Genomic DNA, 25,900 nt, shown 5'->3' on the forward strand with positions numbered 1-25,900 from the left:
TATTATTATAATCTGAAAATAAAGATATTTTAGAATATTTTTATAAATAAATAAACAATTTATTTATGAGAAATAACTCCTCATAAAAAATTAATGTTAATTAATATTATTAATTATTAATTATTAATTATCTAATTAAGGTGCCTTCCTCCTCGTCGCCGTGCACCTGGCCTCGTCGTCGGCGCCGGGCGCCTACGCACACAGCTTCTCCGACTACTTCGGCCGCTGCGCCGTCGGCTCCGCCAAGCGCGGCGAAGCCTACGTCGTCCCCAAGACCCCAACACCGTCCGCTCGGCCGACGACCACTGGAGTAGATGAAGGCCACGACGGCGTGGAAGGTTCCTTGTTTATTGATTTATTTGGGAATAAATTATGATTACTAAATCTTTTATAGCAAAAAAGAAAAATCAAGAGAAAATACGCGATCCAGCATCAAACAAGTGTTGAGATCACAGGTGTGCTGTAATTCATAATTCTGAAATTTTATGAAAGAGCAAGTTGTGGAGCCACTGCATTTGTCACTAGTCGTTTGTCAAATTGTCTCAATGAGATTTCCAATCCGCAGGTCGCATCAGCAGCTGCATGTAATTTTTCACTGAAATTGCCTAACCATTTCTGTCCTCTTCTAGTCGGATCCCGTGATATCTAATTAGAAGAACATGACTTGATTAGGAAATCAGAGGACCTTCAACATATTCTTTCTCAAATAATTACCTGCTGTTGACATGAAACACTTTTCCAACTTGGCCAATAGTCGTTTGTTTGGTCTCCATTATGATTTGCATGCAGCAGGCCATTGATTACGACCGAGGAAAATGATTGAACTGTATTGCCACAATAAAGACAACCAAGTAGGCCTTTTCCTTTCTTTTATATAAAAAAATTTGAGTGCATAACTAGTTGATGAGTACATATACATTGTGATGCCTCAACCTTGGGCACCGAGTAGAGAGTTAGACACTGAGCAAGCTGGAGAAGTTTCTTGTTGGTGCCTTCTCTAGCAGCAAGCTAAGTACTTCTAGTTTGGTGGACAAAAGGGAGCTGTTTTGGAGATTCAAAAGTTGGAAAAGAGTGCTCTTTCCTCCTCTTCTCTGTGGATTGTTCCTTTCTTTCCTTTTTCTTTTCATCCTTAATTTAATTTCTCGAGAGATGGAAGCAAGCCAAGAAGCTGAAGTAATGGAGAGCAAAGGGAGATTTAGGAGGATATGTGTCTTCTGTGGGAGCAAGTCAGGCAACAAAACGTCCTTTGCTGAAGCAGCTGTTGAGCTTGGAAAGCACATGGTAAGAAATCCACCACTTTGAGCTGAGCAGCACTCTGTTAGAATAATCTGCGACAGTAACAAGTCTCTGAACTTTATGTCTAGCTAGATGGATATGGATTCTCTCTTTGGAATATTCTTCAGGCTGTATAATTTGTCTTTGATTAGCTCCATAATTAATTAATTACCTCTCTTGTGGCACTGGTTTCAGGTGGAGAAAAATATAGACCTTGTTTATGGTGGCGGAAGTGTAGGCCTGATGGGTTTGATATCCAGGACTGTGTTTGATGGAGGCTGCGGTGTTCTTGGGTTTGACTTACATTATTTGCATATCAAACAAGCCTACATTTTCGCAATTTTCTAGCTCGTAATTAAACTCGATCTCTCTTCTACATGCACGTACGTCGACACCAGAATCATTCCGACAGCTCTCCTCCCAAATGAGATATCAGAAGAGACTTACGGGGAGGTGATCAAGGTAGCAGATATGCACGAGAGGAAGTCAGAAATGACAAAGCATGCCGATGCCTTCATAGCCCTGCCTGGTAATTAATTAGCTATCTAGCTCTCGACCTTGTTGTCCATTTCAGTTTTAGCCGTGTCGATTAACAACTCGAAGCTTAGGTGGCTTTGGAACCATGGAGGAACTCATGGAGATAATAGCTTATGCTCAACTTAAGATCCATGAAAAACCAGTGAGTTGCAGAAACTGCATCGATCGATCGGCTTCTGCTTGCTTTAATTCCCCTTCTGAAACATTCTGATTCAGACTAAATATGCCTCGACAGGTAGGATTGCTCAATGTGGATGGATACTATGACGACTTACTCACACTGTTCGACAAGGGAGTGGAGCAAGGGTTCATAGACGACCATGCAAGGCAGATTGTTATTGCAGGACAGACAGCAGTGGAGCTTCTTCAGAAAATGGAGGTGATGATAGTTTTTAGATTATATATATATATATATAGATATAGATATATGATTCTGACTTTGTGGTGGATGAATTATTGGTTTGGATGAGTGACAGATGATATGAAAGGAGAGAGGAAAAGGGAATGATGTGTTGTTGTTTTGGCTGTGAGTTGCAGGGGTACGTACCAGCCAGCAGTTCATGAGAGGGTTGAGCCAGAAATGGCTGAGCAAGTGGCCCAGTTAGTGATGAAGCAGAGGCTAGCTACAAGTGTATATCAGTCTCAAGATCAATTATTAGGATTATATATATATATATATATATATATATATATATATCTATGTATATATAATGAATGTGGAGTAGTACTGCCTGGCCCTTGCCATGCCCAGGCCCTGCTATTTCCAATGATTGTTGTACTAAGAAATAGTTTGGTTGCATTTGAAGGGGGAGGGATTATGAGCATCAACTTGTTAATTGCAATGAAGGAATTGAACTCATCAGTTTGGCTAGCATGGTCTGGTTCGAGTCTGACTCACTCAGTTCTTTTGGTTCATGCATGGTTTGATCACTCGACTCATTTGATTTCACTCATTCAGCAGCATGTTCAGCTACTTGATCAGCTTCCTCTTCACTCGTAAAGTAAAGCTGTTGCCCTCTGAGATATAGCTGAGTTGATTACGACGTAGCAGACTTACAGAAGAGGGCAAGGGTTCGAATTCTGGCAAAGTCAGATAATACCCTCATGCGTCGTGATCAACTGCAATTTCTCGATTTACCTTCTCATAAATGATCGTGAGGCCGATCGTGTACCGCTAAGGTGGCGGATTCCACATTTTTTAAGAAGAGTAAAGTAATTAAAGCTGTTTGATATGTTGATAGAATTGCAACTTGGTCATTTGGTTTGCCACTTAATCAACAAATCGATAATGCAGGGTCTCACGTGTCTATCACGTTCTCGTACCGATAGATTTTATTAATTTTTATACATGTGCAATTATCAATAAAAACGATTAACACTTGGATATATAAAAAAAAGGCAAAAATAAATACAACTGTCGTTTTTTTATATTAGATTTGTGAAATTGGAAATAGAGAGAATTTGCATATGCGTATATGATTATTTTATTTTATTTTTATTTAAAAATGACAAAATTAAATTCCTTTTAATATATTTATTCTAGTAGAATGATAAGGTCCGAGTTTGAAAAGCGTTGACCGGGTTCTTTGCTGCCGCCCTCGCAACGCCCCTCCTCCGCCTTGCTAATTTGGAGCGAGATCGATCAAACCCTAAAATTAGCACAAGGAAACAAGAAGAGGAATCGACAGGAGGATGACGATCTCGGCGAGTCTTGGCCTAACAGGTGTTGTCATCTTGTTTCTGTTCCTTTTTTTATCTTTCCCACCTGTCACTGCCCGTCCTCTCGTTTGTCTTCAATTGAGGGCTTCCTCGAATTTGATCGCCTTGGGGTCATGTGTCATGCGGAGGTTCCCCGTTCCGATTATCTTTTGCTAGATTATTCGAACGGGTTTAACCTCCCGAGCTTGGTTCTTAATTCTTAGAGTTTTTCCCCTCGTTTTTTTTCCTTGAAGGATTCTTTTGCGGCTTCCCCAAATTATTGTTTTCTTCTTTGTTTGGGTTTTTGCCTACGGAAAGGTCTTACCTTGCCGTGGATTCTGCTCGATCTCAACGAAATCCGTGGAAAAGATTCGACCTTGAGTACGAATTGGCTAAATTCCAATGGGAAATTGCTACGCCACCCCCATTGATCCCGAGGAGACGACGTCGGAGCAACTCAACAAGAAGAAGTTGAGGAAGAGGTTCTTCGGCGGCGGACACCGCCTTGTCGTCCTCAAAAATCCCACTGGGGGGAACATCCGGAAGCGATACCAGCTCGGAGAGGAGCTTGGCCGCGGAGAGTTCGGCGTGACCTACCTCTGCACCGACAAGGCCACCAAGGAGCAATTCGCTTGCAAGTCCATATCCAAGAAGAAGCTCCGAACCATTGTGGACATCGAGGATGTGAGGAGGGAGGTGGCGATCATGAGGCAATTGCCGACCCACCCTAACATCGTAAGTCTGAAGGATACCTACGAGGACGACAGCGCAGTCTACCTTGTCATGGAGCTCTGCGAAGGAGGGGAGCTCTTCGATAGGATTGTAGCAAGGGGGCATTACACCGAACGGGCAGCTGCAATGGTGATCCGAACCATCGTCGAGGTGGTCCAGGTGATACTTCTTGTCTTACAGTGTCAACCATTTTGTCTGCTCTTATGAGTTCTCATGTTGGTTAATCTAAAGATGCCACTTCAAGCTGGATTTGAATATCGTGATGCTTGAATATTGTCCTACTTTGCTGATGTGATGACAATAATTTACTTGCTCATGCCATGCAGAACTGCCACAAGAATGGGGTGATGCACCGAGATCTTAAACCCGAAAATTTCTTGTTTGCAAACGAAAGGGAAAATGCTCCTCTGAAATCAATTGACTTTGGGTTGTCTATATTCTTTAAACCTGGTAAGTAGAGAATATGAAGAATGCCCGGCATTGTGCTGTATCAAATACTAATAAATGCCAATATTGGTGTCCATATGATTGCTGATACCTCCAGTGGTTGTTTTTCTACTTTACAGGCGAGCGGTTTAATGAGATAGTTGGCAGCCCCTATTACATGGCTCCAGAAGTTTTAAAGAGAAATTATGGCCCTGAAGTAGATGTTTGGAGTGCAGGAATTATCCTATACATCCTGCTTTGTGGTGTACCACCATTTTGGGCAGGTAATTTCTTGCATGCGAGCTAATATGAAATTAAATATTTCCTTTTTCTTGGTGCAAACCTAACTCAAGACACAGTGACCCCTTAGAAAGAGTTGCCTACGTGTTGCTGGAACCACCATTGGGCCTAACATGCTGACAGTTGCCGATGGGCTTTATAAGCTTAGATGATAGCGTTCTTCCATAATATACTTTAAAAGCTTTGCATTTTTTCCTGGATAAGGACCAACTATATTGTCTGAGTTCATATGAAATACTCTTGAGCATCTGGTACTTACCTAACCTTTAATGGTTATGCAGAAACGGAACAAGGCATTGCACAAGCAATTATTAATTCAAAACTTGAGTTTAAAAGAGACCCTTGGCCAAAAGTTTCTGATGGTGCCAAAGACCTTGTCAAGCGGATGCTAGATCCAGATCCGAATAGGCGTTTGACAGCTCAAGAAGTGCTAGGTAAATCAGGAAATCAGTGATTGGCTGACAAGTTGAAACTGATACTTTTCTGTTGCAGTGCATTCATTTTCATTTTACCAAAAATGCGAAGGAACCAAAACATGCATGCTACCAAGAAATTATATTCTGTGCACATTATTATTATTTCTCTTTGGATGTATAACAAATTAAGAGTGCATCCCCAGATATGGAAGAAAAATACAGCATTTGCTTCTTCTGTAAATTGTAGGCTTGAAGTTTATTTACATTTCCTTTTTGAATTTAGACTTCACGTTATTCCCTTTTTGCAGTCTATTGGACTTCATCTGATCTTAAATACTTTTAAATAAATGCTTATGCCATAAGCTCTTCTGTTTCCAACTATTTCCTTCTGTTTATATTGCAGATCACCCTTGGTTGCAAAATGCCAAGAAGGCTCCCACTACCAATCTTGGTGAAACTGTTCGTGCAAGGCTCCAACAATTCTCAGTCATGAATAAATTTAAGAAGAGAGCTCTTAAGGTAAAACAGTTGTTCCATTGCTACGAGTTTCTTTAAAACTTAAAACTTCAGGCAAAGTGCCCATCTTTCTGATCATTATAGAACTTTGATGTTTTACTAGTTCAATTTCCACATCTTTAACATGCAGTAGCTCAAATTAGTGTTGAAATATTCCTAAACCAACTTCATGGCAGGTAGTAGCTGAGCATTTGTCTGTGGAGGAAGTTGCTGATATAAAAGATATGTTTAATAAGATGGATATAAATGACAAAGGGTACTTAACTCTTGAAGAGCTAAAGCATGGTTTGCATAAGCTTGGCCACCAGATTCCTGATACAGAGATTAAGATTATAATGGAAGCTGTAAGTTTCTTCAACGCTGATTGTATACTTATGGCAACCTCATTACCGTTTATAGCTTAAATTGGATGATTAATTTGAGATCTCAGTTATTTGGGATCTTCATTGAGCTACTCGTGTGCTCCTCTTTATCCGTGATGGACACTGACATTTAGACACACTGTCGGAGTGGTCTATCAATATTTTGATTTGACCACATGCACAAAAAAGAGAGAAAAAAATAGCTGTTTTAGACACTTGGATCTACACACGTGTTGGGTACTCATATTTGAGTAACAACGTTGAGATCCCAAAGGCATGGAAATGGGATTTAGTGGTCTTTTGGTAGAAATTTCACTTCATGGTTGTCCTCATTTTTCTCACATTCTGATTTTTTAGTTTATCTGAGTGAGTGAGGATTTAAATTCAATAATTCTTTTCCTAAAGGAAACATATTGCAGCAATATTTTCATTCATGTAGATTAATGATATGGGTGCCGATCCCGCCTAGCGGGATAAGATTTGGTTGTTGTTGTTGTTGTTGTAGATTAATGATATGGGTAAATTTGATGATGCACTAACTTATTTGATTTAGCAAGACTAATGATACTTGAATCATGATCCTTGAATCATGATCAAGTATAATTGATAACAAATACTTTGTGCTGGAATTGAAGCTTCTTTCAATCTCTAAATTCACGCCAGGCTGATGTTGACGGAAATGGTACCTTGGACTATGGAGAATTTGTTGCAATGTCGATGCACCTGAAAAAGATTGGAAATGATGAACACTTGCACAAGGCCTTCCAATACTTTGATCAGGATAAGAGTGGATTCATAGAAATTGAAGAGCTCAGAAGTTGCTTGGCTAATGACTTAGGTCCTAATCACGAAGAAGTGATTAATGCCATTATTCGTGATGTGGACACTGACAAGGTCAGTTTGCAGCTTCATTTATGTTTTATCTTTCATCCTCTAGATACAACAAAATATTCTCTCTGCAAATGGAGAATGCACAAATGCTAGATTGTAAAGTATGCTCACTGTCCCAAGACATCAATCCATGTCTGAATTTTGCTCTCCTTTTTCTCAGGATGGGAAAATAAGCTATGAAGAGTTTGCCGCAATGATGAAAGCAGGTACTGACTGGAGGATAGCATCGAGGCAGTATTCAAGAGAGCGGTTCAGTAGAGTAACTTCAAATCTGATGAAAGATGGGTCTTTACAGTGATTGAAGTATTCATTCGATAACTTTAAACTAAATATTTTTTTCTTCCATTGGTTTTGTGATATTCAGTCCCCAGTCAATTTGCGACCAAGTTCTTTCTGCACGCCATTCTTTGTTTGGCTTCTTTGAATATGTTCAAGGGATTGATGAAAGTTTGGGGTTCTGAGAAATTTGTATTAACAGAGGATGCCAGTGGGGTGAATGATCATAAATGTGTTTGTATCTGTCAAGTGCTAAGCAGGAACCTATTTGTAACTTTATACCTTGAAAGTAATGAATGATTGCATTTAAATTTTTAGAAAATCTTGTTTCGCTTTGGCCCAGCTTATGCTTTGTTTAGTAATCATGGTTTTTATACTGAGAAATCGAAATATTGAACTTCAAGTCAATGTTAAATTTTGTTTGGAATGCTTTATCTTTCTGGGCATTATTAACTGATGTTTATTTAGATCCTTTTTATTGACTGACTGACAAATCTAGTGATTTATTTTCCAAAGCGGGCGGCGTACGTAGGAGACACAGTACAGTAGCAACAGTGGTGCATGACAGCTACACGGTTCACATTTTGAGTCTTAATTGTTAATGATCTTCAAGTTCTCTTGCTCTCCTCCGCCCTGCTCTGCGCGGCGTCCTTGGCCTTCTGACCCACCTCCCCCATCCGCCGCCTCACCTGCTCCACCTGCTCCGGCGCCGCATTCTGCACCAGCGCGCTCGCCTTTCTCAGCAGGAAGCCCAGGGACGAGAGCCCGGCGAGGCCGAGGGCGCCGGAGCCCAGGAAGCCCGCCACCGCCAGGGCGGTCAGCAGCGCCGCCGGCACCAGCACCGGGCTGAACAGCAGGAACACCGGCGTCAGCACGGCGAGGCCGATGAGGGAGGCGACGAGGATGAGGCTGGAGAGGGCGAGGAGGCCGCCGCCGACGGGGAGCAGGGTGGCCACCGCCAGCGCCTGGGAACCTGAGGGGCCCTTGTCCGGCAGGAGGCTCTTTATCGCCTCGCTTGGCAGCTGCTGCTGCTGATGCCTGTCGCGGTCGCCCATGGGAATGGCTTGGTCAAGTATTGCCGAGCTCTTGGTTGAAGTGGGTTGATAAAGAAGAGGAAGCGAGTGACGCGTGTGCGGAGGGTGCCCCGTGGAAAGCGAAGCAGGGAGGGGGAGGCCATTTGCAACTTTGCATGGCTTATCGTTGAGCACACTGCACACGTACGTCGGCATTAATGGCCGTGAGGGACGGTGAACCACTGTAGCTTTGAATGCATCAAGCATCAAGGACGTACTTTAGGTCTACATATTACGTCCTTGATGCAAATCAACAACATATTCTTAAATAAACAACCAAGATGAGTATACAAATTATCATCCTTAAACTTTTATGACAAACAGAATTGCTTCATCATTCATCACATTGGTATACTAAAGAAATTTTAATTAGGAGACACTGAAAACTTCTCTCGACTACATCTTATTGCATGCACGTAAAGGATCTTGATAGATGCTACTTATACTTGAATGTTCTTTACTCATTGGCTTTAACCATCTTCTCGCTTAAATCCCAAAGCTTTCTTGCTAGTTCTTCGTCCTTGGCTTGGGCAGTCGTATCCTCCTCATTGCAATCGTCGAAGTACTTCCCAGTCACACCCCTGAGGTTCGGATGCAATGCCACATAGCATGTAGTTGCTGCTCCCTGTAATCATCCATACAAATTTATTAAGATTTTACATGGAATTCCTTGAATAAAACCATTGCAACTATGGGTTCAGCTATCAATCGACACCAATTGGTTCTATTTGTACATACAGAGTACTGGAAATCAGTAATTGAACGATAGTGGCACTAAACAAGCATGAACTAGGGTTGAACTAAGCTGCCAGTGAGTTCAGCTATATTGCTATATAAAAGAAAATGATCAGAAGTCTGACAAACCTGAGGTATATTCTTCCACAACATGTAAGTGAAAAATCTAAACACTCCTGCAAACACAAACACATTCAAAATATTAATGAGAGACTGGTCTTGACAGCAACCATTTTCCATTTCCTTTCCCCTTTTGGGCTCAAAATAATACTACTCATTTTAAGGTTTAAGAAACATACTCATTAAAAGAAGGGAGTGTCTCATCAAGTTTGTGGTGATCAGACCAGGATGAAGAGAATTCACTGTAATGTTTGCCCCCTCTGCCTGTTAACAATAATAGTGGACGAATCTGTGAGTAACTAGCAGAAGCATGTTACTTCAGTTGCCATGCAGTCGAATTAAGAACAAGAAACAAAATGCAGATTATAGTCGACTTCAAATGAAAGTCTTGTGCAAACAAAAGTTTTGGTTTAGATCAGCATGTTTTCTTGAAACCAGGTCTGTAATCTCCTCAAAGGAAACAAGGTACATGATCCTTTGCGGAGTTCATACATACAAGCAATTCATCTTGAGCCGTGCGAAGTCTGTGCATGAAAATGGAGTACCTGTAAGCGCCTAGCGAGCTCATTGGCGTGCAGTACGTTGGCCAATTTGGATTGTCCATATGCAAATTTATCGTTGTATCTATAAAGCAAGATGGAAACTTTTAGCACATCCAACTAAATGGAGAAAGCATTGCCTTGTTTTAATGCAGGAGAAACTTACGTGTCCGTATCGTTAATTTTGTCGAACCGTATACCTTCTGGATACGTATGCGAATGAGCTAGCGATGAGACATTCACAATACGCCCTTCAATTCCTGTACTCTTCGCAGTGCTTTTCATCTTTTCAAGTAGAAGATCGGTCAACAAAAAGTGACCTGAAATAAAACAATTCCACACGAAAAACATGTCAAACTCATAGTATCGGTGTGAAGTTTATCCACTAAAATCCTAGTTTAGAGTTAGCGAAGTGGATTTGAGAAGGCAAAGATACCCAGATGGTTTGTAGCAAACTGCATCTCGATTCCATCCTCCGAAAGCGTGTAAGGACAGAACATAATGCCAGCGTTGTTTCTGGAAGAAAAGAGTTGAAGATGAAAAATTGACCCAAGAAATAGCAGGGCCACAAAACACCACCAGTAGAGGCAAATACTTACATCAATAGGTTGAGGGGCAGATTCATGGAAAGGAATTTCTCCGCACAAGCTCGAACAGACTTGAGAGAACCGAGTTCAAGCTGTATGACGTCGATTTTGGCAGATGGAATTTCATCTACGATGCGCTGCTTCACCTCATTGGCAGCTTGCATATTCCTCGCAGCGATGACGACATGGGCTCCTCGGAGGGCCAAAACCCTAGCCGTCTCAGTTCCGATCCCACTACTTCCCCCTGGATTGAAAAACCGAAACCCTCGCTCATAAATACATCCACTTTTTGACGAAATCGGGAAAGGAAGAATCGGAAACTGGGCTGAAATTTCGAAGAGTTTGATAGGGGAGTGCACAAACCGGTGACGAGAGCGGTGAGACGGGAAGCGTCGACGCCTTCGGTGACCTGCTCGGAGGTGGATCCTGAACCGAATCCACTGGGGCCGCGGATTCCGGTAGCGAGCCTGAGGAGACCCATGGAGTGCGCGAGCTGGTTCCGACGACGAAGGGGCTCGGCGGAGGAGCTGCAGAGACGAGGAAGGTGAGATTCGAACAGAGCAAGAAGAGCGGAGGAGCCGGAACGCCATTTATAAGGGCTTCGGCCGTCGGCAGTGGACCGGTAATTTGTCTCGTAGCCACCTCGCTTTCGAAGAAATTACATCAATTGATTGACAATAAAATATGAAACACAAATAACAGTGAACTTTCTTTCTTTTTTTTTTGAAAACTTTTATTTCACTTCTTAAAGTATAACATATTATTAAAACAACCTTAAAAATATTTTGAAAACTCTTTAGATAAATTATTGGAGAAGAGTTTCAAATCTTCACTTTTCCTCCTTAATTTACCTCTACAATTTAAAAATTCACCGCACCTTCCTCTCTATCTATGCAAGTGAATGATAATTTCGAAACTATAAGAGCTAAAGTAAAATTTTCATAAATTTTGAAGGAGATTAAAGTGAATTATTTTAATAATTAAATAAACCTCCTGTAAGACCGCGGGGAGTTAATTGCATAATTCAAAAGTCAACGTTGTAGTTCCTGGACAGCAGTTGCGCGTACCCGGCATTTTGGAAAGTGAACTGGTCAACTCCCTAATAGTCACGACGTATGAACGGTCAAGCCAAATGTTGATCCTGGAGGAAATTAGATTTTGTGTAAAACGAATGGGCAAAAAATAGTCAGATTTACCATTTTTTAATTTATTCTAGACACTAAACTACCATTGAAATTTGTGAACTTTTATCCTTTGTTTTTTTTACATTGTTAGTATTTTAAAATTTTTCCCTTTGATTTTCACCATCTTCGGTTTTAAAAAAATATTAATTTACGCCCTCGGGGCATAACTGAGTTGGTTACGATATAGCAGAGTTGCAGAAGAGGACAAGGGTTTGAATCCTGACGAAGCCAAGCAATACCCTCCTGCGTCGTGACCAACTGTAATTTTTCGATTTACCTCCTCATAAATGGTCAGGGGGCCGATCGTGTGGGGCCGCTAAGGTGACAGATTCTACCTGTTTTTGCAGAAAAGAAAAATATAAATTTACATATAATTTTAAATATTTTTTAATTTTCACCAGCGACATCGAAGCCGCCGTCTTCGCCTGCATCATCAATGGTCGCTGCCTGAAACCGGTCTTCGGCGGCGAGACGCTCCTCCTCGGCGTGCGCACGGTGGCTCGCTCAAGTGCTAGATCTGGATGCGGAGCAAAGCGAAGAGCTACCTGGAAGACCAGCTGCCAGGCTTCGCACAGGTGCCGCTCGCCGATCGACGTCCTCGTGCCTGACGGCAAACTTTTGGCTGAGGACTTCTCGCTCTCATCCACCGACCTTTTCCACTCCCCATCCAGTTTCATTCAGCTCTCCCTCTCTTATGCCGGCGCTTCGCCGGAGGCGATGGCCCTGCTGAACCAGAGAGCCCATGCGAGTACAAGAAGATCCAATGCATGCTCTGAAGCATTCATCGACCATGATTATATATGTTAATCATAATAGTTTGGGAGTGGCAAACAATCGTTCTTCTTGTTCTTGTTTCTTTTAACTATATATGTCTTAATGATTATGCTAATCACCAACTTGTTGGCGTAAAAACATATATAAACAATATAGTTCTTTAACTATATGCGAAAATTTGTGGAGAAATATTATCATTCAATATCTGAAAACAAGAGAGCATGAGCCTTAAAAGATTAATTTCTACCTATTAATTCTGTGCTTCGATCAGTCTTAATTTGTTTCATTAAAAAAATGATAAATCACAGTTAACCGATCCGGTCCTATGAAAATTTTCCACTGACCATCAGGGTAAATCGAGAAGCGCACGCAATGACCAACCCAGATGTCCAGTATCCTTTGATTGCAATCCCCATTTGGAGAAAAATTTCTACAAATACGCCGTAGCTAGGAATCAAATCACGGGTATCTAGGTGACAACCTAAATGTCCTACCGCGATACCATGACCCGGGGACATAATTTGTTTCATTATACTTTAGGATTAGATGGTTCTTGGTACATTTAATCAAATAATGCTGAGCCACCATGCAGAACTTCGTCTGTCAGGACCATAACAAATACTGGTGATGAAACCAGTGCCTTTCCCTCTTTGCTCTATAGTTGTTATATATATATCCCGTGTCATAACGATTAGATAATTTCATAAATTTCTAGTCGCACTCGCACTCTCTGGTTCTTGGTACACTCGCACTCTCTGGTGCAGGTTGAACCTGCTCGTACTGCTAGTTTGATCCGATCTAGAAAAACAGGAAGCTAAGCTAAGCAGTTTCCGTATAGATGAATCTTTTAGTAGTTTTGTTGAGACTTCTGAACTAACCAAGTGAGAAGTTTACCTTTCTTGATATGTTGGTTGATGTATTTGGAGTAATTCTTTAGGTGTTTTTTTTTTACAAAAGTAATAAGTTGGATTGGATCATATTATTTTTGCACCTTATACATTAAAGCATCAGTCAATACAAGTTATTATTACCCTTATTCTTACCGTTATCCTTTTTTCCCTTTTTTTTTTGAGATTTTTTGAGTATTGAGATGAGGACGCAAAGTGATACAGTACTGTAACTTATTTTAAAAAGAGTAAATTGTGTAGGTAGAGATATCAACATTAGGTTCACAATGACACTTTCAGACATTTTTAACTTTAATATCGTAAGTCTTGCTACTAAATTGACATCTCCATAATGTACTCTCTAATTCTATCATTCTCGTTATACCACATTGATACTAACTTAGTAACTTGTGAGAAGTGTAATAGTTTCAACCTTTTCGTTTGAAAGTGAATTGGTCTGCTAATTTCCTAATGAAAGTTTTAGCATCTTCATTTTCAGTAATCAAACCCCTAATGTATTACGGAATTGGCATCTTCATAATCATAAGACTTGTGTGATTAGATCGCTCCTACTTGTCAAAAATCTCCTTTAAATCCGTGAAGAACTACTGGATAAAGGTACATGACGATTGTGTCTGAATGTATAGTTTAGATCCATGCAGCCTAATAATACCATAATATGGTCTTTCCATTGATCAAAATTTATACTGATAAGTACGGGGATGTTATTCTGATTGCCAGATATTAAAAGTGCTACATAAATAAAAACAAAGAACATTACTCAATTTACAAATAAAATATGTATCTTTGTAGATATGCAACAACATAAATGCAACTTTATGAAACTTTTGAGCTTTAAGATATTAAATGCAATATTATATTAAGTCTTTAGACTAAAATGTAATTTGTTAACAATACTCTTCAAACAACCCATAATTTTCTTCATCTGCTACATAACTTATCTTCCTTTAGACTAATTATTCATTATGCACATAATTAATTTTATTTATGAGCTTCCTTAATTATATTTTTAACTTTCACTCACAACACTTCTAATTAATCATACAATATGTGTCTTCTTTTGAACTGACACACTATGCGCATGACTTATAAGCCAGACTTGATTTGTGATCTTTTTTAAATATACATTTGACATAAAGGATGACTTTTTTGAACTCAATCATCTTTAGCATGAATATATATAAATCTACATAAATACCCCAAACCTTTCTAATAGTTATCGCTTGGGCGATAGTATTAACTTAACTAAGTAGTAAATATGAAGAAGAATACAAAAAAAAATTGCTAAAAATATATCTAATCAACTATCAATTGATTGATTTCAGTTATCAATTGATTAGTACCGTTAACAATCGACCTCCACGTAAATCAATTGGTACACCATATGTGCTAAATCCCGAACACACTAATCGATTGCTAGTGAACCGCAATCAACTAGTTCACAACAGTCGAACTCATCAGTTGAGTTGGAATTATATTGCTTTGTGCACGAGTTCATCTGCATTAGTTGACGGGTCCTTATGACGGTCGATTGATAGACCTTGAACTACCTAGTCAAGTTGGAAATGTTTTATCGATGATCCTAAGAACATCATTCGATTGGTCCTTTTGGCAGTCGACTAGTAAGATCAGTCGAACTGTTTAATTGAGTTGAACGTATTTAGCATTCTGTACACAACCTTATGAACGACAATCGATTGTCAAAATTAGGATCAATCGATTGTACACAAAACATTTCTGGCAGTCAATTGATGATCATTGAGTGACCCTTGGGGCCTTAGTTGGACAATCAGAGTTGCAGAAGAAAAAATGATCATTGGTCGAACACCAATTGAAATGAATTAGATACATCAAATTGAACTAAAGTATGCATCCATATGATCAAGTTATTATCATCTCTAAGGCTACATCGGATAGAAACCGAAAGCAATGGCAAATCGATCGAAAGCTAATCGTATATATAGGTCGATCGGACAACAATTTTTTTTTTGGTTATCTAATCCGTTTTTCTTGTTGCTCTTTGATTCTCGCTGTTAATTAGTTTTTCCTTCATTTAGTTGTTCTGTTATCCTCATGAGTTTGTGATTCTATGCTTTTACACATTATAAATTTTTAGTATTTAATTTAAATAATATGACATATTTAATTTGTTATATCATTAACAACATGACATGTAATAAATTCACCTTTGCCTAAGACGACACATGGCACAACCCTATCCTTGCGGTACCACCTTAGCCAAGTTCAAAAACAGCTTCCCACGTGGCGAACAGATACTGGCGCACGGCGATAATGGATAATTAATTATATATCCATTGTGAATTTAATCAAAAAAATTCACAATTTGAATAAAAATTATCACAAATAAATAAAAAAGAGAATTAGGAAATTCTCAATCAAATAAGACAACTATTTCATTGCAGAAGAATTTGGTGGTTATATTAATATTAGTTGGTTTAGGAATAGTCGTGCAGATTATAAATCATTTTTTGCTTTTGAAGTGAATAGATAAGAAGCAGAGACAACATAGATCGAACGGCCGGTGATTCTCAGAGGCCAAAATCCAGCGGTGGAGGTCATGACACGTCCACAGGCTTGGACAGGAAGAGAAGCGACGCAGGCTTCTGCTGCCTTCCACCAGCCGCCGCCGCCGCCGCGCCCACGCCCACGCCCACGCCCACGCCCACGCCCACGCCCAGCCTTTCGTAGCAATCGATGGAGAAGAGCGACAGCGACAGTGACAGCGAAAGGTGGCGCGCGGAGGAGGCCTCCGGCGGCACACGTCCTCCGCCTCCGGCAGCGAGCCGGTCTAGCGCCGGGCCGATGCAGAGGCGGTAGAGCCGGCGGTACCCACCGAGCGCGGCCACTACAGACCGGGTGGAGGTGACGGTGGCCGCCGCGGCCGCCCCGTTTCCGTAGGACGCGTGGCGTAGACAGACTGCCTCCCACACGCTCTCCCGGCGGCTGACGGCGCTCCAGAGGCTGCAGACGCAAGCAGCCACCGCCAGCGACCGTCCGTCGAGGCGGCCCAGTATCTCGGCGAGCAGGTCGACGTTGTCGTTGATCGAGAAGAACCTCGTCTTCCCGTTTCCTTCTTCTTCTTCTTCTTCCGGTAACATTATCCCCGCTCGCTCAAGTGCTCTGCTTCTCCTTTCTTTTTTACAGAGACGCAGGGAAATGGCAACGTTTTATAATTAGGAGACTAACAGATATTTTCTCTTTTGACTCCTACATTTTCCCTATTTTATAATTCTTGTGTTTTTATTTAAAATTTAATTTTCTCAAATTGTCACCTAAATTAAAATGAGTACAAAAATATATTGTATTATACACTTTAGTGATAAAAATAAAAAAGGTGAAAAAATACTGATAAAATGAATATTATTAATATTAATGAGGGGGAGGAGGAGAAAGGTATCTCTGAAGACGAGGGGATGGGGCCAACAAGGAAGGGCCAAGAGCTTGGGGATGCGCAAAAGAAAAAGTCCAAGTAAACGTGAACTTTCTGTTGTATTATTTTGATCTCCCTTTCCTTCCATGCATTAATTAACGAAACACTTACACTCTTGTCAGCCACTAAATTTGATAGGGAATTGAAAATCCTTTTTGCTGTTGTTTTTGGTGCATGGTGGTGTTATATGCTGTACTACCACCTAAACCAGAGGTTTCTTCTTCTCTTCTTCATCATCATGCATCCTCATTTATCGTCTTCCATTAAGTTACAGCAGTTAGCTAGCAAAGTGGATGATCATGGTCACCAGTTCAAAGTCTTTACTCTTTACTCTGCAAATAAGACACATACTCGATCAGTATCGATCATTCAGTGGATCAGAACATGATCATCAGGGAATTAGAGATTCACCAATGACGCGAAGCACTTAATTGAAACACATACTCGATCATCATGCATCATTTTGTTCACACACACATAATAATAGCACCAAAGTGGAACCATTACGCGACCAAACATTCTTTTTGCAGCTACCAAATAATGGCAGATCAATTTGAACCACAGGGCCTCGCAGTTAAAGCCTCCAGCCATGGAGGACAGATTCCTGGAGGAACAAGGAGAGAAATGGAGAAGCTCCAAAACTGCCCTGGCAGTCTCTCCGTACCACCCCTGTAATCACTGCCAAAACATTAATTTCGCAGCATAAGTCAACAGAACACAGAGGCCACCATCTGCCTCTGCCTCGGCCTCGGCTAAAGGCTTCACAAGAAAGCAGAGGAAGAAACAAACAAAAAGATGGAGATTGGAGAGAAGTCAGTGGAGTGCAAGGCGATGGCATGGTTGTCATGCCACTACCTCACGAGATGATAGGGGAAAATATATATGGGAAACACAGAGAGATCGAAAAGTTAGACATTTAAAGGGAAAAAAGAAAAAGAAAAGGAAATAGAAATAGAAATAGAAGAGGGTTAGCCAACTGCTCTTTTGGTAGTGAGACAGTGAGAGGGGGTTGGTTTTTAGTCTTTAGCAGGCAGGAATGAAGTGCTTGAACTCGAGCACTCGGCGCAGCGTTGCAAGCTATTGCGCCTGTCGTCTTGTTGCACGAGACTTGTCTTTGGATTTTGCAAGCCGAGTTACTGCGTGAGCTGTGTCGTCAGCATGGTCTTCTCCTGTTTGATTATCATCGTTGAGCTCGTCTAGAGGCGTCTTCTCCTGTTTGATTATCATCGTTGAGCTCGTCTAGAGGCGATTGACTTGAGGAGTGGCTTGAGTTTATCTATGGGCTTGAATATTCTCAGACTCAATGTAGTCGAACCAAACTTACAATCCAACCTACGTCTTCTGGTGTGCAGGTTCAGGATTCGCAGACGGGCCAGATTCTAGGGACGGGGCGCAAGACGGGTCGCCTGTTTGAGCTTTGTTCCCTTCAACCTTTTCCTTCTATCTCTGCTGTCGTTTCTAGTCTTCCATCTTATCAGACTTGGGCATGCTTCATCACATAACCTCCGATCTCTTGCTGCTAAAGGCTTTTTGGTTCTATTAAATTTGAATGATTGTGTATTTGGCAAACAGCCAGCACTTTCTTTCTCAAATAGTCATTCTATTGCTGATAAACCTTTTTCCCTAGTTCACTCAGATATTTGGGGGCCCTCTCCTGTTGGTACATTTAAAAATTATCACTTGCCTCTACTTACTCCACTTTTGCAAAAATGATTCAAACACAATTCTCATGTCCTATTAAAATACTTCGCACTGACAATGCTTTGGAATATAATGATTCTATTTTCTTTCTGACCAGGGCAATTGATCACAACAAAATGGTAGGGCTGAACGTAAACAACACTGTTCGAGCAATGCTCCTTTCTGCTTCGTGTCCTGATCGATTTTGGGGAGAAGCTGCCCTTACTGCTGTCTATACAATCAATCGGATGCCTTCTTCTGTATTTATTCCTTACGAGAAACTCTTTGGTCAGCCACCAGATTACTCCATTCTTCGTCCATTTGGCTGTGTCAGTTTCGTCCACCTTCCCCCCTGAACAAATCGAGTTCGTATTTATATGTCACCTTTTGAACATAAGAATAGTTTGGCATTTTATAAGTTTTGGAACTGCAGATCCGAGCTCACACAGATTCATGTTGACACTGCCGATGCTTCCCCGTCAACAACTGATTCCCCTTTCTTTGTTTTGGATCCATCTCCTTCTTCTGCAGGTCCCGAGCTCACACAGATTCCTGTTGACACTGTCGATGCTTCCCCGTCACCTATGACTCATCTGCGTCTCCTGAACAAGCATCTCAAGTCCCTGCTGATAAACCAACAAATGAAATGAGGCTATGTCTGAGGAACTGCAGGCTCTTGAGAAGACTGGGACTTGGGATATCGTTGATCTACCACCTGGCAAGAAACCTATTAACTGCAAATGGGTGTACAAGATTAAAACAAATTCTGATGAATCTGTTGAGCGCTACAAAGCTCGTCTTGTGGCCAGAGGTTTCTTAAAGGAGTACGGCATTGACTATGAAGAGACATTTGCTCCTGTTGCCCGTTTGACTTCTCTACGTTGTCTTTTGGCTATTGCTGCTGCTCGTCGATGGTCTCTTCACCAGTTGGATGTGAAGAATGCTTTTCTTCATGGAGATCTTTCTGAGGAGGTTTATATGAGTCCACCGCCAGGTTCAGACATTTCGGGGAAGGTATGTAAGTTACGTCGTGCTCTTTATGGTCTGAAGCAAGCACCACGAGCTTGGTTCGCCAAGTTCAGCTCAGCACTTATTCAGTATGGGTTTACCGCCTCTCCCTATGACTCTGCTTTATTCATTCGTCGCTCCTCATCCGGGATTATTATTCTATTGTTATATGTTGATGATATGGTGATCACTGGAGACGATGCCTCTGGAATATCTGATTTGCAAACCTATCTTCATCAGCATTTTGATATGAAGAGTCTTGGTAAGCTGCGTTACTTTCTAGGTCTTGAGATTTCCGACACGGCAGAAATTTGTCCCAGGCAAAGTATGCTTCTCTCATCTCCCGTGCTGGCCTGACTGACAGCAAGACTGCCTCGACTCCACTTGAGGCAGGCTGTCGTTTCACTCCTCTTGATGGCGCCCCTCAAATATCGTCAGTTAGTGGGCTCCCTGATATATCTGACAGTCACTCGTCCTGATATAGCTCATGCAGTTCACATCGTTAGTCAGTTCATGACTAGTCCCTGTACAACTCATCACTCTGCTGTATTACGTATTCTCCGCTATGTTAAGGGCACTCTCCTACATGGTCTTCACTTCTCTGCTGATTCATCATTGGTACTCACTGGTTACTCTGATGCTGATTGGGCAGGCGATCCCACTGACCGACGCTCCATCACTGGTTATTGTTTCTTCTTGGGTGATTCTCTTATTTCTTGGCGAAGCAAGAAACAGACGGTTGTTTCTCGTTCCAGCGCTGAGTCAGAGTATCGTGCGCTTGCTGATTCTACTTCTGAGCTTCTTTGGATTCGGCGACTTCTTTCTGATCTTGGCATTCCTGGGCAATTGTGATAGTCAGAGTGCCTCGAAATGATGTGTTTCCCCTGCAGGAGTCATTTTGTACAGCATGTTTCATCTGCTGCATGATGAAATTTAAGGAGAGGACAGGGAGGTTGGTAGGAAATTAAACTGTGATATTGGATAGCTTTACCAAGGCTCAGTGCTCTAGCTTTACCAAGGCTCAGTGCTCTACTCAAATAGTTATCAAATTCTTCTTCCTGCTGTTTGGAGTTTGATGTGAGTTAGTGTTGGCAGAAATAATTGTTCAGTGACACTTTATGAACTCACCACGACATGTTAAGTGTGATTTAACAGTGCTTTACATCTTGATAAAGCCAATGAGGTAGGCCTTAAGTGAGACTCTCTCTTGCCATGCTATCGCCATTAATTCTCTGCAGTGAATGAGAGCTGTCATTGACCCCAACATCCCTTCATGTGTTGGGATGGCGAGGCACAAATCAAGCCCCCACAGGAGACACACCATCATTGCAACCTCCTCAACTTGTCAAACTTATCTGCGTCAAAGCTTTCACAGAGGAGAAAAATACACCAGACTAACACATATTATAATATGCAAAGTTGCTTCCGACGACCGACCTCATCACTTCTCAATCGGTGAGAGATCACATGATCTGTATATTTAAACTATTTGTTTGCTGAATTGGGTCACCAATCGAAAGCTTCGCTTTACTTTACTGATTCTCTTCGTCGGCACGTAGTCGCTGAACCTGTTCAGAATTTTTAACCATGCAGGAGCTGTCGATGGAGCTTCATCCATGGGACAATGATTAGAAGAAAAGCCCAGGCGAGACTGCTTTTAAAACTCGCCACTTTGGAGGTTTTACTGCTTATTTTAAAGGCTGTTTCAGTTATAAAGATTCAATCAGGATTAACCAATAAACTAGTCCCTAACCAGAGAAGTTTAGTGCGCTAACACCTTAATTAACAGAGGATTAATGGTGATGACGAAGAAGATAATGTTTAAAAAAAAACTGCCGGCTTTTTGGTCGTATATCCGGAAGGGACCATTTTGTAAATTAGGTTTCTTTTTTGTTTGGGTGAGTTGAAAAATGGAGAAAATGTTGGACGGGAAGAGAAGTTGCGCTGTGCTGTTGTGGTGGGCGCGCCATTCGATCTTTTTCATTAATAGCAAAGAATCTTTTGGTTGCGCATTTTCCATATTGCCCCTCCATGTTTTCTTTCTGAGAGACTGAAATAGACTGGACTTAAATGTAATTATCCAAACATTGAAAATGACATCTGCCTCCCTTGTCAATTTATAATAACGTAAAAAAAAGAAAAATAATTTTTAATGGGAAATCATGAATTAATTACCGAGGAGAAAATAAGAAAAAATAGAAATTATTGAGGAGTAGATCGGAAGTGGGGGACACCTACTTCAAAATATCTACAAAACGAAATATTTGTTTAAATTTTACTTTAAAATACGATGCAAGTAAAACTCCTCGCTACACGACAAAAAGCGCCCTGGGGACAGATGCCAGAGCATCCGCCGTCCATCTTGCCCTAATTTGGATTTCCACGGATGAGATCCGGACACGTCACACAATTGAACCTCTGGTTCCGTTTAACCTGAGTTTAGTAGACTTTCTTCGCCATTTCGATCCCTTCTTCTTCTCTCTCCTCGCCCTCTTTTGTTTTCTTCCGAAGTTGAGCTTGAGAAGGCCGCCGACGCTGCCGCCGTGGACGTTCTTCCTTTCCTCTCTCGGTTCTTCATCGCTGCTGTTCCGTGCATGGGCTGATTATTCGTCGGCGGATTTTCGGTATTTGTTTCGGTTTCAAGGGGGGTTGCGTAGGTGATCGGCAAAGGGGTAAAGGTCTGGCCTTTTTTTTTTTTTTTTTTTGCCGGTACCCGGCTTCTCCGTCGCCGTTGGAACGGTGGTTGGGAGCGATCGTGTGGGCCTGTGACAGTGCGAGAAAAGACTGGTAGCTTGCAAAAACTTTACCTTTTTGGGAGTGAAAAGGAAGCGGCTTGAATGATGGAATATGAGAATTCCTCCGTTATGACCGTCTCCAACTCGGCCTCCGGCGAAGCCAGCGTCTCTTCCTCCGGACAGCTTCCGCCCTCTGCGCCTCCTCCTCTGGGCCCGCTGCAGCCGATTCCGGTTGTTAAGAAGAAGAGAAACCTCCCCGGAACGCCAGGTAAGTGATATTGAAGCTGCTCGATAACATTCTAAGTGCTCGGCTGTTGTGATTTGATCGGGGGAGTTGGATTGAATAGATCCGGAGGCTGAGGTGATCGCGCTCTCTCCGAAGACGCTCCTGGCGACCAATCGGTTCGTGTGCGAGATCTGCAACAAGGGATTCCAGCGGGATCAGAACCTGCAGCTGCACCGGAGAGGGCACAATTTGCCGTGGAAGCTGCGCCAGCGGACGGGGAAGGAAGTACGGAAGAGGGTTTATGTGTGCCCGGAGCCAACCTGCGTGCACCACGACCCGTCGCGGGCGCTCGGCGACCTCACCGGCATCAAGAAGCACTTTTGCCGGAAGCACGGCGAGAAGAAGTGGAAGTGCGATAAGTGCTCGAAGAAGTACGCCGTCCAGTCAGACTGGAAGGCGCACTCCAAGGTCTGCGGCACCCGCGAGTACCGCTGCGATTGTGGCACCCTCTTCTCCCGGTAATTCCACAAATTCCTATGTTATTCTCCTGTGGTTTCTTTGCGATTTGGATCTTTGATTGTTCATCGCCGGATTCCGTTGACTTTGTTTGTGCAGGAGAGATAGCTTCATCACCCACAGAGCATTCTGTGACGCGCTCGCTGAGGAGAGCGCGAAAACCGGAACGGCTCCGCCGACTGCAAATCAAAAACCGGCAAGTGAGGACGACGGAAAGGCTGAGGCGGCGTCCGAGGAAGCCACGGACGTGGAGGAAGCGACGGCAACCGTGGAGACAGCTCCTGCAGTAGTGGTCGACGTTCCATTGCCGCTGCCGAAGGTGGCGCCGCCGCTGGAACGGCAAGGTTGACTTTCTGTACTTTGTTCTTATTTTCTTTCAAACAATGCCTCTATTAATTTGACGAAAGGGGAAGATGCGAAACGAAGGGTGGGTTTTGTCGGATCTGAAGCTTCTTCTGCAATAAAAAAAACGCAAGGTTTCCGGGGATTGAGACATGGAGGCTTCTGGTTCTTGTCCTCTGACGCTCTTCGAGATGCCCTTGTTGCAGATCCAAATGGAATCGAAAGATTGAAGTTTTTCTATGGATGATTTTTCGTCTCTTCCAAAAGCTTGTCTCTTGTTAAGAACTTTCCATCTCAGGTACTGTGATAAAGGAGGTGGATTGAATGGAAAGTGAGAACGAGAAATCTACTCATCGCCATGGCATCATTGCGCCTCTTTATATCTTTCTTTTGCTTTCCTTTCTCATGGAATAGAAAAGAACTCGAGCAGCGCTTTTTAGTTGCTTAACATGATCGCATTTTCTTGTGACAGAGCCGGAGAAGTCGGCCGGCCTGCTGCAGTACGTGCGGCCGTCGCCGGTGGCGCTGGCCAACACCAGCAGCGCGGCCGTTGCCTCCTCCACCACTACCAGTAGCAGCAGCAACAGCAATAACATCAGCATGTTTGCGAGCATCTTCGCTTCGGTATCCGCAACTACTGCAGCTCACAGCAGCACCACCTTCTCGGACCTCATGGGCGCCATGGGCCACCCCGATCGGCCCCTGGCAGAGCCGCTTTCCCTCTGCCTCGCCACCAACGGCGGCCCTCCGTCATCCTTGTTCTCCCCACCGCAAAGTCAATCTCACGACTGGCGTCCGTTTCCTGCCCCTCCGCCGCCGCCGTCGCCGCACATGTCCGCGACGGCCTTGCTGCAGAAGGCAGCTCAGATGGGCGCTGCGGCGACCGGCTCATCCTTCCTCAAGGGGTTCGGCCTCGATGGGCCCGGAGATAGCAGCCTGCGATGGGGACATCATCGTCAGCAGCAGCAGCATTTGGAGCCGGAGCCATCTCCGATGCTGTCCGGCGGCCTCGGTCTCGGGCTCCCTTACGACCAAGACTTAATGATGGGCTCGTCGGCCTTGTTTGGGACGAAGCCGGCGACGCTGGACTTCCTGGGGCTCGGAATGGGGCCTGTCGGCGGCACCCCCAACGGAGGTCTCTCGGCATTGATGACCTCCATCGGAAGCGGCAATCTCGATATCGGAACAGGACCAGCAACCACCGGAGGGTGGGAAGGCACTGAGAGGAAGTCCACCAGTTCCGCCAATCTGTAGAATCTTCCTTAGATTGGGAAGAATCAAAATGGTCGAATTGGAGGATGAATGCCCCGGAGACCAAGCCTCATTCTCTCGGATTCTTCTTTCTTTCAGCTTTGTTATTGTTCCCCCATCTCGGAGCACGTCTGAAAGCTTACAGGAATTACAAAATTATGTACATATTGTTTGAACTTCGTCACTGTAACCAGACCAGCTTCTACTCGAGCGATCCTTTTGCAATCAGATTCGAGATGGAACAACAAATTTCATTAAACAATCTGCAGAACGATCATTACCGACGCAGAAATCAGAGAAAACACGAGAAACTAGTGCAATGAATGCCTCATCTCTGACTCGCTTTACTTTACAGAGACGCAACTTTTCTATTTTCTTCAAAAATCTGCCAGGAAATCCAACCCCCAAGTTAGTATATATAGAAATTTGGTTTCTTAGGGTTCAGTGTCGGTCTAATTTGACAACCGGACCGAACTAGATCGGTTTTGTCGTGTACCGCTTGGAAACGACCTGCTTGTCGTTTTGCGCTTTGTTTGGAATATATCGGCTCCTTAACAGCTATTAAGATTATTTAAATATCGGACTCAGCACGGTTGGACCAAGCTAATTATAATGGCCCTTTAACTATATGGGGCCGAGGCCCAATCAGTCCCCTAGCCTACATGGCAACATCTCTGAGGGAACTTCTTCCCTCATAAAATATATATATACGTACGCTCCTGTGCGCTACCACCCCATCCAACCCTGCTCCAGCCGCTGCCGCATCGCCGTCTGACCATCGCCGGCCGCCGCATCACGCCCGATGGACGCGCAGCTCGCTGGTGCACAGTCCGGCGCCGGATTCCGACTGGAAAATGATCGAAATCCGACGATTTCGGCCAGAATCCGACACTCCTTCATTGGTCGGTCTCCAGCCAGAATTTGATCGGAAATCGGCCACGATTTGGCCGGAATTGGCTGCTAGTGCCGAACGGCTGATTCCGACCAAACACGACCGAATTCGTCAGATTGCCAACCACTATCCGGCCGGAATCTGGTACCGGACTGTGCGCCGGCGAGCGACGAGTCCATCGGGCGTGATGCGGCGGCTGACGATGGCCGGACGGTGAAACGGGAGTGCCAGCAGTGGCGGCTGTGGTTTCACGCGATTCGGCCGCGCACGGAGAGCGTAGAATAAGGACCGCATGCTAGTATTTTCCTCTATATATATATATATATATATATATATATATATATATTATATAAAGTGGCTAGATTTTGACACATACTTTCTCTTTTGTTGGCATCTCACAAGTTGTAACTTGCAAGCAAACTGAGCAACTTTTCACTTCTTCTTGGAAAC

The 25,900-nt window shown here is 43.0% G+C and overlaps 6 protein-coding genes across 6 annotated transcripts; 3 read left to right on the forward strand and 3 right to left on the reverse strand.

Moving 5' to 3' along the window:
* The first annotated feature begins 1,149 nt into the window (after window positions 1-1,149).
* On the forward strand, window positions 1,150-2,376 carry LOC141842365 (cytokinin riboside 5'-monophosphate phosphoribohydrolase LOG1-like). Its single transcript, XM_074730575.1, has 6 exons — window positions 1,150-1,281; window positions 1,471-1,568; window positions 1,674-1,804; window positions 1,884-1,954; window positions 2,048-2,191; window positions 2,350-2,376. Exons 1-6 carry the CDS (start codon window positions 1,150-1,152, stop codon window positions 2,374-2,376), a joined length of 603 nt encoding a protein of 200 aa, XP_074586676.1.
* Window positions 2,377-3,895: 1,519 nt separating this feature from the next.
* On the forward strand, window positions 3,896-7,726 carry LOC141837728 (calcium-dependent protein kinase 20-like). Its single transcript, XM_074725106.1, has 8 exons — window positions 3,896-4,401; window positions 4,569-4,692; window positions 4,809-4,952; window positions 5,250-5,402; window positions 5,788-5,903; window positions 6,077-6,244; window positions 6,926-7,156; window positions 7,314-7,726. Exons 1-8 carry the CDS (start codon window positions 3,913-3,915, stop codon window positions 7,449-7,451), a joined length of 1,563 nt encoding a protein of 520 aa, XP_074581207.1. The 5' UTR covers window positions 3,896-3,912; the 3' UTR covers window positions 7,452-7,726.
* Window positions 7,727-7,873: 147 nt separating this feature from the next.
* On the reverse strand, window positions 7,874-8,709 carry LOC141838063 (oleosin H2-like). The gene has a single exon (XM_074725453.1). It carries the CDS (start codon window positions 8,707-8,709, stop codon window positions 8,038-8,040), a length of 672 nt encoding a protein of 223 aa, XP_074581554.1. The 3' UTR covers window positions 7,874-8,037.
* A 79-nt stretch (window positions 8,710-8,788) lies between these two features.
* LOC141838062 (short-chain dehydrogenase TIC 32 B, chloroplastic-like) lies at window positions 8,789-11,038 on the reverse strand. Its single transcript, XM_074725452.1, has 8 exons — window positions 10,847-11,038; window positions 10,496-10,727; window positions 10,333-10,412; window positions 10,063-10,216; window positions 9,903-9,981; window positions 9,537-9,621; window positions 9,367-9,413; window positions 8,789-9,127 (listed from the first exon to the last, which is right to left on the reverse strand). The coding sequence occupies exons 1-8, from the start codon at window positions 10,962-10,964 to the stop codon at window positions 8,960-8,962; spliced, it is 963 nt and encodes a 320-aa protein (XP_074581553.1). The 5' UTR covers window positions 10,965-11,038; the 3' UTR covers window positions 8,789-8,959.
* A 4,708-nt stretch (window positions 11,039-15,746) lies between these two features.
* LOC141838412 (F-box protein SNE-like) lies at window positions 15,747-16,542 on the reverse strand. The gene has a single exon (XM_074725875.1). It carries the CDS (start codon window positions 16,466-16,468, stop codon window positions 15,926-15,928), a length of 543 nt encoding a protein of 180 aa, XP_074581976.1. The 5' UTR covers window positions 16,469-16,542; the 3' UTR covers window positions 15,747-15,925.
* A 5,420-nt stretch (window positions 16,543-21,962) lies between these two features.
* LOC141838411 (zinc finger protein GAI-ASSOCIATED FACTOR 1-like) lies at window positions 21,963-24,765 on the forward strand. Its single transcript, XM_074725873.1, has 4 exons — window positions 21,963-22,491; window positions 22,571-22,967; window positions 23,065-23,309; window positions 23,780-24,765. The coding sequence occupies exons 1-4, from the start codon at window positions 22,326-22,328 to the stop codon at window positions 24,559-24,561; spliced, it is 1,590 nt and encodes a 529-aa protein (XP_074581974.1). The 5' UTR covers window positions 21,963-22,325; the 3' UTR covers window positions 24,562-24,765.
* Window positions 24,766-25,900: the final 1,135 nt, after the last annotated feature.

The sequence above is a fragment of the Curcuma longa genome, chromosome 11 (genome assembly GCF_044706935.1).
Source record: "Curcuma longa cultivar G26 ecotype Majalengka, Jawa Barat chromosome 11, ITB_CL_G26_1.1, whole genome shotgun sequence".
Lineage (NCBI taxonomy): Eukaryota > Viridiplantae > Streptophyta > Magnoliopsida > Zingiberales > Zingiberaceae > Curcuma > Curcuma longa.